Source organism: Mus pahari, chromosome 4 (genome assembly GCF_900095145.1).
Source record: "Mus pahari chromosome 4, PAHARI_EIJ_v1.1, whole genome shotgun sequence".
Taxonomy (NCBI): domain Eukaryota; kingdom Metazoa; phylum Chordata; class Mammalia; order Rodentia; family Muridae; genus Mus; species Mus pahari.
Genome location: NC_034593.1, coordinates 95405128 through 95422455, shown reverse-complemented (window position 1 = coordinate 95422455; position 17328 = coordinate 95405128). Strand labels below are relative to the sequence as shown.

Here is a 17328-nt window from a genome sequence, read left to right as displayed (position 1 = left end):
GTAAGCACTGTTTATTTTCATCTTTGTCCATGGTTAGGCAGGAGATGGGTGGATAGTGCCATTTCTGTGGAACCTGTGTGTTGGGAATAGCGTTTTCCACCACTGGTATGTTGTGCTGTGTACCTGACAGCGTTCCTGCTTCACACAAGAGCAGAGAAGCCTCCAGCAGCTCAGGCCACACGCTCAGGTTCACACAGTGAAAAGCCTGGGTCTTGATTCCTATCTGTTCAACTCCAGATCAGGAATTCATGGAAATACTGGTGCTGGCCAAAACACCTAAGTGTCTTGGTTGGAAAGATCACCCAAGGTGAATGGACACTTCTGCAGGGAAGCTGCCTACAGGCCCCAGTTCCACAGACAGGCTGGACTCATGATTTTATCCTACAGAGAATGTTGGGGTAACTCGAGAAAGAAAGGGCCCTCTTCTATGGAGACTCTGGGAACAGGTGAGCCAGGTAGTAGGTGGAGCTGAGCCAAGTGTCTGTTCCTCAGGATTAGTTTGGGCTAGAGATCACCCTGAGGGTAGGCTACGGAAGAGCATAAAGGAGAGAAGGAGATCTATACTGGTAAAGAGGAAACCGAGATCTGGCCAGCTGTACCAGCCATGCCCAGCAGGAAGGTACTTTGGTTGGAGAATATCTACAGGCTGACCACAGACAGGGATGCAGAGAGACAGGTAGATCCCCGAGAAGATGCCTAGGCCAACTAGAGGCCTGCCAAGGAATTAGGCCAGGTGTGGGTCAGGCCTCTATGCCAGGAAGGGGATTAAGTGAGCTTCCAGCGTATTTACTTGTCCTAATTAACCATAAAATGAGCCCAAGGGGCAGAATTAAGCTGTCAGTTTCTCTCTGCCTGTTTTCACTATCTCTTCCCCTGACTGTGGCCCTGCATGTCACATCACTAAAGCCAGAGCATTTCTACGAACCTCTTCACTCCAGTAGAACACTCTCCATCACAGTCTCAGCAAGAGCCAAGGATGTGGACAGGAAAGTAAAAGTTATATGAGGTTGAGTCACCATAAGCTTTCATCGGCATGACCAAGCATGACCTAGTAGTTGGGTCGTTATATCAGCCACTTAGAGACCCAGGCAAAGTTCCTCCAAAGGGTAATTAGCATGCCACTTGTCAATCATGAGGAGACATGAATAATCTAAGAAGACAAATGTTATTCTTGATCTGGCTGTGGAGCAAATATAGACAGTTTGCCAGGTAGCATGAACGTAAGATTGGAAGTCAATTACAAACTGATTCAATCCCAGCTTTGTATTGTGTGACCTTGAAAGAGTTAACTTCTCTGAGCCCATTCGGGTAAATGAGCTACCATTTCCTGGGTGGAGAGAGAGAGAGAGAGAGAGAGAGAGAGAGAGAGAGAGAGAGAAAGGCAAAGGTGCCTGACACATGTGGATTATCTTAGATGCCCAAATTACTTCCTAACTGTTTTGTATTGGTTCCTTGACTCTGTTCTGGCCAGGTGGTGGTTAACTGCATTTCTTTGTGTGCCTTGGTAGATGTGGAGGCCAGCAGCTGGTTCCTTTCCCATTGTTGAGTTCTCACCTTCTATTACAGTGCCCAGACAAGCAAGGAGTCTGTCGTGTTAGTTGATTTAACGGCTGTAAGCCATCAAGTGGTTGCTGGGGTTTGAACTTGGGACCTTTGGAACCGCAGTCGGTGCTCTTAACCGCTGAGCCATGGCTCCAGCACATGTTAGTTGATTTAAATGATATGAGCTATGATTGGTCCACAAACCAAGTGAGTTGCCCATGGATGGTGGGGAGGTGAGTTGGCTTCCTATGCCATCACAGTCCACATCCTCTTGAATCATCTGTTGACTGTGCCACCCTTCAGGAGTCAGGGTCTTGGGTTCTCACAGGGTCCTTCTCCACACACATCACAGCAGCCATCAGAGGTAACTGCCATTATCTTCCTTCACCAGAGACAGAAGTTCAATGGAGACAGGATGGACAAGGACATGCTTGACCAGAAAGAGTGAGCCCAGCTGACAAACACCAGGCCAAAGTAGATAGGCCTGATGCCCATGGATTTGAGCTGGGAACTGCTTTCCTCTTTGAGCAGCCTGATGGGGACAGCGTGCATGCTAGGACCCTTTGACCCCATTGATTAATCATTATGAAAGAGATAAGTACATTGCCTGGCAAAAAAAAAACTACAGATTAAGGAAAAAAAAAAAAAAAGACATGTCGTTTAACTTTATGGGAACTTATGGGTGACCCCTCCCACTCTTACTGTTACCTCCCCATCCCTGTCCCCTAAGCTCTCCCTTCCTCCTCTCAGTCCCCTGGGAGTCTAGACTACAGGCAGAAGAGCTTCTCTTGTTATTTTTCTTCTCCAATTTGCTCTTAATGCTCTGGGGGCAGCAGGCGGCTTGCCTCTAATTGCAGTTGTCACACCCCATCAAGCTGAGCTAGGTCGGCAGGAGGGGGTGAAGGAGGAGCTAAGGCACCCGCCAGGGTAGCTGGGCTTGAACAGGGGCCTACTTTGTTCTCTCCTGGCTAAGGGGTGGGGGTTGAGACGGATTCTCTAAGGACCCAGGCTTGCATGCCTGCTCACTATATAAAGTGCCTGGCATCAACCTCACCCTGCAGGTCCACTGTTGACTTCCAGATTGATGAGGATAGTTGTGTCCAGCTCGCCGCATGACTATGAGATGTAGACTATGAATTTTTCTAAATATATGGGCCTTATTTCTGGGTTCACCCCAACCATCTGCTGCCCTGTAGGAGCGCTGAGGCAGGCAGTGGGGGTCAGGATGGGCTCTCACTGCTGGACCAGGCCATGTGTGACTCTAGGGTCCATTGATAACCATGAGATCGGCCTGACCTGTTTTGCCTCCTGGCAGCCGAGTGTGTTCTCAGAGATTGCTGCTTTAGGGGGTACCATGCTGGTTGCCGTGCCGACTTGGACTCATGAGACAGCACCTGGGTGAAGGTGCGTAGCTTCTCCTCTGCACTTTGGAGATCTGGGAGCTTCTCAGGCTTCCCCAACACACACACACACACACACACACACACACACACACACCTCTGCTTGTTCTGGGTCCCCAACAGCCAGCTATGGGCTGAAATCTTGGTCCTAGTAAGGTCTGTGGGGCATGATTTTCGTCTTTCTGGTGCTCTATTCTGGGATACCAACCCTTTACAAAACAAAAAACCCTTGCCTGTAGCAGTGCCTTGTCAGGAAGCAGACCATTAAAATGGTTGGGGGGGGGGTGTCCCTGAGACTGGTCTTTCTTTATTGGAAGTTCCTCTGGGAAACCTGAGGGCTCAATGCCCCTTTCCATATAAAATGTTCAAATGAGGTCTTGGGAAGGGAGCGGAGGAATACCACCGGCTTCTTACACTTCTGCCTCTCCCAATTATTGTCACATCCAGCCTCAAAGAACAACAACCACCACACACACACACACACACACACACACACACACAAATAGACACACACACAAATAGACACATTCTCTCCAGGGACTCAGCTCAGCCTGGCCTGTGACAGACAGCCTCTCTCCACTGTAGTACTGAGGCCTGACAGAACTCTGCTTTCTTTCTTTCTGAGGATGGGAACTTGCATCTGGCCCGAAGACCATGCCATCTGCCCTCCCTCTCCCCGAGGGCCCTCACCAGTCTGCATTTTAGGTTCAGTGAACATCTCTCGAATTCAGACCCAAACAGCTGTGTTAATGTCAAAGCCCCTACAGGAGGGTTCTAAGGCCTTGGGACTGCTTGTGGCGGGGGTTTCAACATGTCTGGGCTCTCCTGTGCTTGAGAAAGGGAACCGTCCTGAGCCCTTAGAAAGGCTCCTCTTCTTGACTTTCTTCGAGCGTCCTGCTCGTGACTCAGAGACCCTGGGTGTCATCCAGCCGGGCTTCTCCTTGAGCAGCCGGTCTCGGTCGGGCCGCACGCTACGCAAGAACTTCCTAAAAATGTTTGTGGTTAGGGCAAACTTGCGACCCAGCTCTCTGGACTGGCCCTTTTCTCCTTTGGGTTCAATGGATCCCCCAGTCTCACCTTTCTCCCCACCCTTTTCCAGTTCTGGTAAATCTAGCCAGTTACCCACCAGGTCTGCAAAAACATTGTCCCCCAACACCAGAGGCTGCCGATTTCTGCCCCGTGACATCAAAGTGGAGGTCCAGTCATCTGGCTCCACCCACTCTGTCCCCTGTTGGGTACAGCTCTGGTGCTCCTCCGGCAGCGGGGTCTTAGGAAGGACAGCCAGCTCCTTCCCACAGACATTCCTACGGCATGGGAACTTGGGGCTACTGTCAAAAGATGGTTGGCTGGAGGAGGGCCAGGCAGCAGGCCCAGAAGGACCTCCACTACCCTGCCAGCGAGGGCACTCAGGCTGTTCCTGTGAGCTCTCAGGGCAGCTGAAGGTGGGCGTGCCTCCAGAGATCTCCAGCTGTTCCAATGCTGTCTGCACTTGTAGGAGCTTCAGTTCTTGAAGTGCGCCCATCATGCAGTTCATCTGATCCTGTAAGCCATCCCCCACCTCCTTCATGGACATCTGCAAGGAGAGAAAACACAGGGCCAGTAAGTGCTAGGGCTGCAGGGAGGGTTACCCCTCACAGCCTTGAACCTCAACCTGTAACCTCTAAATATACACTTTCCGGGCCTTCCAAGTCAGCCACTGGAACTTCACCTGTACAGTCTACTGCAGAGCAGGCCTGTGTCAGGAGGAGAAATCAGAACACTGCTCCGGCTAGATAAGAGAATGAGCATTAATAGCCATGAACTAACAAAGATGGGCACTGCCCTAAAAGCTGTTCAGATGTTCTACCACTTGCTAAATCCACAGTACACTGAGACAATCATTTTAAGTTGAAAATGCATTATTTATAGATAAGCCACCAAACATCACAGCTTGGTCTAAACTATGTCAAAGTGCTCAGAACTTATATCAGCCTACAGAGGAAAAACATAACCAATGCAAAGCCCATTGCCGAGCCATAGAGTGAGATTCCATTTCAAACAAACAAACAAACAAACAAACAAACATAGAGTAAAATCTAGAGTGGCTTTATGAGTATGCCAGTCACCACACATGGCCTGGTGACTGGTGTTTTATATGTTTGGTTGATTAGTTCACTGGTGTGTGTGTGTGTGTGTGTGTGTGTATGTGTGTATAGAAATGTATATAAATACATATATGTATGTATATGTCAACTTACATTAATAAATTACCCTATTTAAATCTGTCCACCACTCTTTGCAATTGTGACTATTCTTACTTCCATCTGACAGATAAGGAAACCGAGGCCCATAAGCGATTAGACAGTAAAGGGCGGAGCTGAGTTCAGTCTAAGGCTGTACGAAGCGGTAGCAGCCTACTCAGAGATGGCTGGAGGTTAAGGGCACTGGCCTTGCTTTTCGAGGACCCAGATTCAATTCCCTGCACCCATATGGTAGCTCACAACCACATGTAATTCCAGTTCCTGGGGATCTGACACCTTCTGGCCTCCTGGGTCCATAGCCCTATATGCAGACCAAATACCCATGCACATAAAGTTAAAAAAAAAAAAAAAAAAAAAACTTTATTTTTCAAGAATGATAGTAGCCACTCTTGTCCTTTCCGTGACATTGCTCCCTGATGGATAATGGTGACAATAAACATTTGATAGTATTTACTCAGTGACAGGAATCACACTGCACACTGATCTCCTTCACTTGCTGTAAACCCTGGAAGGTTGTTGTTCTCACTTCAGCAAGTGGGTAAGCTGTAGCAGCAGAGAAGTAAGGACGTGACCCCACACAGCTCACAGAGCCAGGACTTCAGCCTAGGTCTGTTTCAACTAGCAACCATTGCTTGCAGATGGCTGGGTAACAGGGCCAGACTTGAAGGCTACTGTGTCCTCTATGAGACAGTAGAGCGGTGAGGGGAGGGGAAAGGGACACTAAAGAGAAAGCATACGCCCGGGGCTGCTTCTAACTGTTCTTCACATATGACTGGTCAGGAGAGCGAAAGACCAGGGAACTCCTTTGTGCCAGAAGCCCCTGCCCAACCCAGCCCAGAGCCCCACACCCCCACCCAAGCACCTGTTCCCTAGTGCTTGGCTCCAGAATTCTTCCTGCCTTCTCTGTCTTGCTGACTCTGTCATGCCAGAAGCAGGGATTCCTTGGTCAGTTTCCCTAACCTCATGTCCTAGGTACCATCTGGAGGGGCTGAGGGACTGACTTGACTTGGGTGAGGGCCCCCACTTGGAGGCTGGAGAGGAGAGGCTGCTTCTGATAACATTCACAAAGTTCCTAGCCCCTGCCCAAGCTGCCTTAGGCCTGCCAGCTCCCTCCCCACATCCTGATCAAATTACTCACAGTGAGGCTCTGTGCGGGAACCATCTGTTTTTTAAGCCCCCCAGAGACCCACAGGATCATCTTACCTCCCAGGCTTGTCTTAATGCCCAGAGCTCAGTCCAAGGCATGCTGGGGTGGGGGACTAAAATAGTGGGGGACACAGAAGCACTGCAGTGTGGGCTGTCAGTTGGCCCTCTCTGGCTTCTAAGTTAAATCTCCTGCCAACCCTGGCCTGGTAGGGCGAGATCTATCCAAGCTCCCTTGAGCCAGCCACACTAAAGGTCAGTGGAGGACTGTCAGCCCCCGAGGGCCGGGAGGCCTTTTCTGGGCTGCTGCCCTTGCTTTGTGCAGTCTCCTGGGACAGGGAGAGAAGTGACACAGGCTAACAGCCCTGGGATTTGCTGGGGGCACATATGAGCCATTTGAGTGGCAGGAGACACAGAACCCATGGAGTAGCTGTGCCCATCACTGGTGGTCCTTGTCCTGACCCCTTCTTTCACACATGTATTTACTATGCGTTTGCATCAGCTGCTGCTGGTGTAGCCCAGACTCTAGGATGTAAGCCCTGGCTCTGCTCCTTCCTGAGAAGTTGCGCTTCCCTCCACTTGCCCTATCAATCCCCATTCTCCGGCCTATTCTCCTATCACCCAGCATCTCTATTCAGTCTCCGTGTCTCCGTCTAACTTGTTCCTGCACTGGGTTGGAGTCCTCTTCCCCGGGCCATTCTGCTTCTTTCCTGCCAGACTGGGAAATGCTGCAGAAGCTTCCTCCAGACTTCCATTCAGGCCCCCAGACCCATGAGTGCCTGGCCACTCCTCCGCTCAAGTATCTCCATCCCATCCCCTCACACGGTGGCTCTCTAGTGTTGAAATTCAATTCTTATGAGTCTCCAAACCGCTGGGACCTCCAGTCAAGACCCATGATGGAAATTGTAATTCCTGGAATTTGAATCCATGTCCCATACATGTCTCCACTGGGTTCCTGTCAGGGCATCCTCTTAGATCCTTGAGGTACATTGTCCCCAGAATCCTAGTTCTGTATTGGGCCCATCCATGTCTTAGCCATCAACGGTTTAAATGCTCAGTTGCTCATGAAGTATTTACTGAGTAGTTACTGTTTAAAGGTAGAGACTGAGATCTGCACGTCACTGTTCACCCCAGAACCCACTTGAAACTTTGCATGATGCTCAGGAACCATATATGGGACTACTAACTCCCCTCCCCCACCTCATCCCTATAGACTGTTTGCCACCTGAAGTCTCTTATTAGACAGGAAGAGAGAGAGAGAGAGAGAGAGAGAGAGGAACCATTTCCCAAGGTTTCAATTCACCAAGCAGCAAGGAATCTAAGCTGGCAGGCTTTCATCCAGAGGGAGGAACACAGTCAGACCAGAGGTAGTGGGAGGAATGAAATGGCCCCATTCAGTCTCCTCCAGTGTGGAAAAATCCATAAGAAATAAGGCTGACATTTTGTACAGTTTTCCAGTGGGAATGAATGTGTGTGGGAATGTATAAATCCAGGGTTGTCCACAAGACAGGGGCTCCTTTTTAAGAAAACAAGGGCTGAAATTGTATCCATATTGAAAATATTCTGTATTGGTTTAGAACTTGAGGTCTAGAAACAAAAGGAACAGGGTTCAAATCCCAGGTCTGTCATGTAGTAGCTGTATTTTAATTTTTCTATGGGAGTATTGTTGTTTATTATTATCTATTTTCTTCAGAGTCTTGTTATGCAGCCCATATTCAAATTTGGATTCAAATTCACAATTCTCCTGTCTCAGCCTTCCAAGTGTAGACATTATAGGATGAGCTATAACACCCAGCTGTTTTTCCTTTGGCCTCAAAATCACTGGGGATGATCTTGAAAATCTCATCTTCCTGTTCCCCCCTCCCAGCTGCTGGGATTATAGGCACACCTCCATGCCCAGTTTTATGCAGAGCTGGAAATCAAACCCAAGACTTTGTAGTAGGCGGGCACTTGAACAACTGGAGTTCACTGCCAGCTCTATTTCTCTATTCTTTAGAATAAGGATAGTAGTCTCTGGCTCAATAGCCACTGTGCAGATTAGATGAGGTGATGGTTTTCTACATGGCCCAAAGAAAGCATCAAGTGCAGGCTGGCTGTTAAGACTTCCGGTGTGCTTTCAAAATATTTCTTCCATGGTGAATCTTCACAGAGTGATGACAGGATTCCATGTATCACATATGGTCTGAACAAAGAAAGAGAACACTTCTTTCGTCCAGCTCCTATTCCCCAGCCTTGCCTTACTCAGGCAGAGGAAGGGAGGAAGGGGAAGCCCCAGCTTCCTCTTGACCACTCACTGACTTCCAGGAGCCCAGCCTCAGGCAGAGGACAAACTGACACTAAAGGAAAGGCAGCTATGAGGGGGATGAAAAGAAGGAAGCCATAGGAAGCTGGGAGGGCCAGGGGCGGTGCAAACAGTAGCATCCTCTGGACCATGTGTGTGAGGAGAGCCAAGAAGACAGCCTTTCCCACCAACCCCAAGGGGATGATGTCATCCATGGACAAAGAGCCAGAGGCTGGGCTGCTCTCTTCACTCAGGGCGTGGGACCATCTGGGATCCCAGGGCTTCTCTTGTCTTAGGACCAAAAGGGGAGGATGGGAGCAGTGTGGGGTGGGAGCAAAGGAACAGGGTTAGTTTAGGCCGCCAGAAATAAATAGCTCTGAGTACCAATCTCCATGCTGCAGGCCTCTTAGTATCTCAGAGTTGCAGGGGTCAAGTCATGCCCTACTTGCTCTTGGGAGTCAACTGGTGACGTCTTAAGAAGATCTGATTAGTTCTCATCTGAGTAGACATGAACCCAACAGCCCTGCCTCCTCTGCAGCTCTAGACCATCAAATGCAAAGTCCTTAAGCATATCCCAATGGAATCTCTTTGAGCGAGGCTTCAAAGATTTCTTCACCCACATCTTTGCCCTCATATCACTCCCAGTTCATTGCTTACCTCCTGCCTAGGTTTCGTATTTTCATCTATACATTTTTTGCATTTCAAATTTTAGTCTCTCTAGCTCTAATCTACTCTAATCTTCCTGGTGTGATCAAGACTCTTGTGCTGTAGTCTGGGGACTCTGGTAAACTTGACACTTGTCATTGGGAAGATTCACCTGTGTTCTTTAGGGTGTGAACTTGTGCAATGTCAGTCCCCCTGTATCAGGTATGTACCCTTTTCTCTGCAATGCTGAACACCACTATTGCTCTGGGTGGCTGGCTCTGGGTGGCTTGCTCTGGGTGGTGGACAGAGAGAGAAGCCCCACTTGATGGATTAGGAAGTTAGGGGCTCCCTCGGATCATCTTTTCTAGAGCCACTGTTACCCAAACATTCCTTTCCAAGCCTTTACTGCATTCACTATATCTTCAAATTATTTAAATTCCTATTTAATGTTTTACTTAAATCTACTAATGTTATAATCAATGTGTTTATAAAGGAATTTGCATGAGGGTGTAACACAAGCCACCAACAGGTGGGAGCTGTAAGGATACATGCGCCAGGACTCATGTCCTAAGGCTTTTTGGTAGGAGAACTGGGATCCAAAGGCTGGTCCCCTTCCTGTAGGCAAGTTGGAGTGCTGTGGGAAGCCACGTCAGTCAACAGGAGGTGGAAGAAGGAGTTACCATTAGATGAGGAAGAAGTGTGGAGAAGCCATGGTCCCAGGGCCTCCAAGCTCCAGTTCTATTCCTTCCTACTCAGGACTCCTAAGAGGGAAAAGCAACTGCCTGCCATTGGGCAGTAGATCCCTCCATCTTGAGTCATGGAGCAGGAAGGGAGTCTGGGGTCAGCCATCTCTGGACGCCCCCCCCCCAAGCACTGGCTTGACCCTTTGTGATGTGGGAGGAGAGGAGTTAGAAGGGGATGCCAACATCCTCGGCTCCCTTCCCAAGTCCTGCCTTGGGCCCCTGACTGATCCTGCAGCTGTGCCCTCCTTCCATCCATCTCACGCCCTCTCGGAGCTCAGCCGGAATCCTTTGACACAGGCTCAGCTTTGCCCATGGACTTGGCAGTGTGCCCTGCCTCCCTTCCCCACCCCATTACTCACAAAATCCCCACACAGTTCCTTTCAACCCATGGGGAAGCTAGGAGGAGGCTCTGGGCCGGAAATGGGAAAAGCCCCACTTTTGCCAAGAGACCCATTCTCCAGCCCAGTGAATAGGGACCTTCTTGACTCTTGGCTAGAACTTTCAACAGGAAGGTAACACGGAAACTCTGCCAAGAGCTGCAGGGGGGGGGGGGAGAATAAAGACAGGAGGAAGTGAAGGGTGAGAAATGATGAGCCTACTTTCCCAAGTGAACCATCTCCTGGGGATCACATGGTCAGGTGAGAAGTAGATGGGGAGAGAAGCCCAGTATTGCCCACTCTGGAAATGTGGCCTTTTAGCCTTAGCCAGCCCTCTCTCCTCTGACAGCATTAGCCTGTCTCTCCTACAGTCATATAAGGAACCTGAAGAAGTTCCCTGCTTCTCTCCTTCCTAGTTCAGAGTGTCATGGCCTCTTTCCTGGCCTCTTCCAAATCACGTTCCTCCCTCAGTTGCTTCCTCTCCTCTCGTATGACACCCTAAGTCTCAGGATCTAGATCTCTGACCATGCTGCTGTCTGGTGCACAGAGGAAAAAGTCAGTCTAGCGCATCACTCCAGGCCACTCTGCCCACTATTTCCCTACATACAGCCTACGGTGCCGCAAACCCAATTTGGTCTTCAGACACCCACATGACTTCAGCCCCCGTGTCATCTGCCTACGTTTCATTGTGGGTCCACCTTTGTGCGAGTCCTCATGGATCCCCAAGGTCTCATGTCTGTGCTGTCTCTCTGCAACGGGACACTTGCATCACATAGCTGGATGCTGCTGCTCCTTTCTCAGAGTGCTGCACGCCCCTTACAGAGCATAAACTCCCCATCTTTGTTCACCTTCGCACATTCCATTGAGCAGGTAGGAACAGCAGCTCTGTCGACATCTGTCTAGGTCTGAATCCAACCCTCCCCACTTATGGTCTCTATGACCTTGGCCGAGTTGCCTAACTTTTCCCAGTCTCTATTTTCTTGTTTTAGAAATGAGAACAAAGCTGAGTGCAGTGGTTCACACCTGTAATCTCTGCCAGTCTAGGTAAGCTTAGGCAGTGTCTCAAAACAGCAAACACACACAGAGAGAGAGAGAGAGAGAGAGACAGACAGACAGACAGACAGACAGACAGACAGACAGACACAGACAATAATAAATGACAAAGGAAGACAATAGTAAAAACGCATCTTCTTAGGTTGCTGTAACAGTTAGATGATGTAATGTAGTCGGTGTATCTTTTTCCCTCAGAACTGAAGCTTGAGCAGGATCTTACACATGCTAGGCAAACGCTCTATACTGAGTTATATAATATAATATAATTATAGTTATATAATACAGCCTTGACATTTTAACATCAGTATCTATACATGCTTTCTTTTCTACATATAACTATCCCCTCCCTGAAGATCAAATCTGGGTATATTTTCATTTGTGTTTACACACAGTCCCTGTGTCTGGTCAGTGCCTTAAGCCAGTATGAACTCCATAAACCTGTCTGACTCTTATGCAGACCAGTCTGAGGAGCATGACATCAAGTTTATCCAAGGCTAGGTCTTGTAACACACATCTTAGTCCTGACCTGGGAGGCTAAGAGCAGGAAACTTTCAAGTTCAAGGCCAGATTTTACTTACATTTCATTTACTCTTCGCAGTAGTTATATGAAGTAGTTATCTTTAACAATCCATTCTAAAGATGAGACAAGCCATTAATATACCAGAGTCAAACAGGGTCAAGGTTTGGGTTCAAGCTGACCAGATCCCAAATCCTATGTCCCTACTGACCCCAGACTAACTGACCCAGAAACTCTCTTTCTTCCCCCTGGGGAGGGAGAGGGGGTGGGTTTTCACAGAGAGAATGAGATGTTTTTGCAGAAGCTTTTGTTTAAAAAAGGGGGGGTGCTTTGCTTAAGACTGAGAGCTCCAATTATAACTTCTACACACTCTTCTTTTCTCCTTATTTTGCCTTTGGGTCCCATTCCTTAGTCATATGCTAGGACACCCTAAACTTGTAGCCACTAGTGACTGAAGAATTGCCTTCTGGGAATACAAGTTCCCTGTAAGGATTTTTTCCCAGCCTTTGAGAAAGAAATCCATTGGTTGCTTCTCCAAGGCTCAACTAGGCAGGGCATTTCATAATAACCTCCTATGACATTTCCCCTCTCTGGGAAGTCTCCCCAGCATAGCTGAACTTCAGGAGCTCTGATCATTCAAACTCTATGCATTCAGTTTGTTCAGAATTGATCTGAGGTCACAAGAAGCGTCTGTGAGCATCCTACATCTGCTTCTCCTGTGTGCCTGTGTCTATACATTGGTTGGAAGCCTGAATGGATGCCGTGTTTAAGGAACAGCTGGTCCCAAGGCCTGTGTTCAGGCAGGCCCCTCTCTGGCAGCCGGAGGGAAAGGGAAGGACTGGTCATCCTCCACAGCCCCTACCCCTACCCCCACGTAAGAAGAGTGACAGCTGCTGCCACTTTTTCAGCCGAACTTCATTCCTGAAACTCGACCCTCCTCTTCCAGGCAAGGAGAGAGGACCAGGACTAGCTACCGAGTTAATTGAGCCAGGATCTCTGAACTCTCCGCCTCTCTCCTGCATTAATTATTACAATTCATGCTTCTTGCTTCAGGAAATTTGGCCATTTGGCTATGTTGGGTTTTTTTTTTTTTTTTTTTTTTAGGAACAACTCTTCTTGGTTGAATTTCGGTGCCAAGGAAAGAACTGGATAAAAGAGGGAACACGGAATGCCCTGGACAAAGACAATTTCACAACCTGTTAAGATTGCCTTTTGCAACAGGTTCATCCCATAGGGTCTACAGGGCATTCTTGACTGGAATTTAATAAAATAAGCAAATGTAGACCTTAATCAGAATTACATGAGGCATTCCTGGGCAAGAACCAGAAAGTAGACAGTCCTTTTAGATGGCACAGAAGATCCCGTCTGGAGCGAACCAACTGCAGACAAAAGCCTGTATGTAATGTATGTAATACTAACGCCACTTCAGCCTGAGAATGTAGAGAAGTCCAAGGGTCCCTACCCCGCCATAGCCAAGATCCACGAATTCAATCCCTATGGTCTACAGAGGAAGGCAGCTCAGGGGCGGGCCCAGGCTAACAGCACTTTGTCTTCCTTTGTTCCAGCTAGGGGTGGTGAGGCCCAGAGAGTCATAGCTGCTAGGCAGACACTGAGGTGAGGTAGCAGGGGGTGGGACACTGATAATTCTGCCTACTGCTCTGCTGGGACTCTTCCTCAGTAAGCTGACAGGGGTGGGGGGGAGCAGGGGACCACGGGTGGGGAGGGAAGAACTTTGCCATCAGAGTGTCATTCTGGGCCCTGGGCCAGGCAGTTGGCTTCCTCTCCAAGACAGTCAAAGGCTGGAGATGCTCAGACAAAAGGCCAAATGAAAACCGAAGGGGAGTGGGTGACTTTAGTCTCTCCTCCCAGGCACAGGGACTCAAGGCCTTAGTGGGGGTTTGCAGATCAAAATCTGGGAGCTCAGCTCAGTGCAGATTTCTTTTCTTTTAAAAAAAAAAAAAAATTCTCTTGACATCCGCAGACTGTCTCCCCTTCCCCACCTCCCACCTAGAGTGACGTAAAATGCAAATCAGTTAAGATTTAGAAAATCCATTTCCATGCCAGGAACACCCACAGTCCCTCTATAGATGCTGTTCCTGGTGTGGTGGCATGATCCCAGGTGCCAGGCACCAAGAGGATTCTATTAGAATCTGTTCTTTTCTCGGCATGGGCTTTGATCCTCAGCCGTTGTCCATCATGATCTTGGTCTTTCTAGCCACGTGAAGTGGGAACGTGAGCAGGGGATATTATTTATGGGCCAAGACCATCATCCCAAACTAGCATGACATGCATATGTAAACTGATAAGGTACAGGGCATGGCACAGTTCAGAAGAGCAGCAGTGGACACTCACCAAAGAAGTGTTTGGGGGGCTAGTAACTTTCATATCTGCATGGCATCACAGAAGGGGCTCAGGGGGAAGGACTAAAGAAGTGAACCATAACCTGAAAAGGCAGTCTCTTGGACCAGACGGGACAAGACTAGGGCCAGGTCATCTTGGTCAGGGAGCATCAACGAGAGCACCTGCTACTTCTGCTTCCTTTCTCCACCCTACTACCACCAAAGCCTGCCTGTTACACATTGCCCATTGCCGGGCAGGCAGAGTGGAATCTCTGCAGATAGGACTGGAAAGGTTATCTCCGGATCTTAAGAAGCCTGAGCTGGGCACTCTCTGAATCCAGATCTGCTGTTCGGTGCCTGGATGACCTGACTGAATAGAAGAAAGGAGAAAAGTGAGCCAGGAGGGCCTATTGCCATGGGAGATAAAAAATGAAGGAGACATGGAGAGGTGGAGTGGGAGGAAGAAGCCAAGGCAGTCTAGATGGAGAAGGGAGCTAAGAAAAGACGCACATTACCTACCTATCTGCCTGAATCCTGGTTGTAAAGGAACACTAAAAGTGGGGGAGAGAGGGAGGGAGGGGGAAGGAGGAGGGAGAGGGAAAAGAGGAGAGAGGAGAGAGAGGAGAGGAGAGAGGCAAGGGAAAGAAATCAGAATCCACCTGGCTTCCCTAACACAGCGGTAACAGTCACTTATCCCTCTTCAGTGATTCATTCCCCCACCCCAGGGTAGCATACTCACCCTCAGCACCCCGAGGCCCCGCACACTCCCAGCGCACTCCCCAAGCCCAGACCTGACATCTGGCCGAGCCTCCACAACTCCCGCTTCTCGATCTGCCAGGCGGCACCCCTCCTCCCCCGTCATTACAGCTGCCACCCCCCTCCCTGCTGGCGGACAAGCCCGGGCAGACAGCCGGCCAAGCCTGCCCCCGCAGCCGCGCCAGCTCTGCCAAGCCCAGCAGAGCTGGGGGCCCCGGGCGGTGCCAGCTCCCCACGAGCGAGGAGTCCAGCCTGACCTCCTGCGCAGGGCAGGGACCTGTCTGCGCGTTGCAGGAGCTCGGCACCTGACCACTGGCGCCCGATGCCTGTGCCTGTCATTCCTGCGACTCTAGACACTTGAGCCTTACTCCGTCCGTGTGCCTGTCCCCTCTGGGTGTGCCTTCCTTTCTCTTCAGTTGTTCTGTCATATTCAACTTATCTGGGTGCTCTGACTCCCAGTTACTTGTCCATATCTCATCAGAAATCTTTGCCAAAGTTTGTTACCTCTGAGCGACGGCACTAGCCTCTACCTATCAGTTGGCATCCTCTCTCCTCTTCTCTCCCTGTCCGCCCGGTGCACGGAGCGCGGGGCCCAAGCCAGGTACCTAGGTCTGGGTGGAGCCGTCCTCCCTGTCCCCCGGCTCCTGCTCCGCTCTTACCAGCTCCTGTTTGAGGCGACGCAGATAGCAGTCCATGTCCTTGCTCTCCTTCTTCATTCGCCCATTTGCCGGGCTCGGTCTCACGAGAAAGTAGGGTTCTCAGTGCGCTCCGCGCCCTTATCCGCGCTGAGCTGAGCCTCAGCTCCAGCGTAGGGACTTAGAGCAGCGTCCCCCGCCGCAGCGGCTCTCTGCCCGGGATAGGGGCGGAGGAAAAGTGCAGCAGCCAATGAGAATTCAGAAGGGGTATCTTCGGCCAATGGGAAGAGTGGTCGGGGTGTGGGGTGCGCGGGCCGGGCGACCCGAGAAAGTCTGTCACCGGCCTTGCAGACAGCAGCAACTACTGGGAGACCCCCGCAGAGGTCTTGGTTAGGTTCTGGGTTCTGTAGGGCTTCTGGGTTCTGTAGGGCAGTGGAACTGCCAAGGCCCCCAGTCAAGTGCATTGTCTATTACAAGGAACGCAGTTTTAGGAATGAGGAGTAGGCATAGGGTCTAGGACTAGGCAGGAGGGTCACAGTGTTTAATCTTAACTCCGTTCAGAGAAGAAAATGCTCTCCTCTGCCTTCCCCTTAAATCCCTCAGAAGCCTTTTCTTTCTAAAGAGGGTCCTGGAAGTTCGCAGCTCCATTTCATCTCCTCCGGGCCCACTCCTCGCTAGCACTAGTGGAAGGAAGCGGCTTCCGCTAGGTCTCAGCTGGTGTGGCAGTCTATTGTGTCCAAGGTAGACCTGGTGATACTGAGCAAGCGAGACAAGGTCTCAGCCTTTTAACCTGGGAGAGAAGGAACTATGAGACAAGTAAATAGGAAGATAGTCACTTCAGAGAGCGAGTTTTAATGGAAGATTTAAAGATGGGGTGATAAGAGCTGTTTCAATAGAGTTGGCAGGGAGTGGAGAAACAGGCCTTTCCCTTCCTAGAACTCCCTAATGCTGGCCTTCTTGAATCTGGGAGAAGAGGACTTGTGGATGCTCTGAGGATAGTTGACAGGCATTTCCCTGGTACCCATGGTGCACCAACTCCTATGGGACCTAAGGGGTGGAATTGGGGCACAGCGGATGGGGTTCTTCTGCAGGCCAGCCCAACTAGATACTTCTAAAGCAGGCCTCCTGGCCACTTGCCCGACTTAGGTTACCCTTGGTGAGCAAAAGCCGCACCATTCGGCCAGCCAGAGTAATTAGGACAATTTGCTTTGCGTTGTTTCAAGAAAATTAATAGGGGAAAGTTTGCCCCTGGCGAGATTTTAGTGGTCTGTGTGAGACAGAACCAAAAGGATGCAAGAGAAGCCGCTAAGGGAGAAGGCAGACACTGTGGGCATTCATTCGATGCCAGCCAAGATCACTTCTGCAAAAAATTTAGGGGGTAGGTGAAGAACCTGGTGACTGTGACCATGCTCCTGTCCTCTCTTCTCACTCCTCTTCAGAGTGATGTGTCAGTCAGAAAATTAGGCTGAACGGTGGTGGTGCTGTTGAATCTATTCAAGAAGGGAGCGGGTTATGCCTGGTGTGGTGGTGCACACCTTTAATCCCAGCACTCAGGAGGCAGAGGCAAAGGCAGAGGCAGAGGCAGAGGCAGAGGCAGAGGCAGAGGCAGAGGCAGAGGCAGAGGCAGAGGCAGAGGCAGAGGCAGAGGCAGAGGCAG

The 17328-nt window shown here is 49.9% G+C and overlaps 1 protein-coding gene across 1 annotated transcript; it reads right to left on the bottom strand.

The window, feature by feature from the left end:
• Positions 1 to 3668: 3668 nt before the first annotated feature.
• On the bottom strand, positions 3669 to 15853 carry Inka2 (inka box actin regulator 2). Its single transcript, XM_021197027.2, has 2 exons — positions 15696 to 15853; positions 3669 to 4515 (listed from the first exon to the last, which is right to left on the bottom strand). Exons 1-2 carry the CDS (start codon positions 15750 to 15752, stop codon positions 3670 to 3672), a joined length of 903 nt encoding a protein of 300 aa, XP_021052686.1. The 5' UTR covers positions 15753 to 15853; the 3' UTR covers position 3669.
• Positions 15854 to 17328: the final 1475 nt, after the last annotated feature.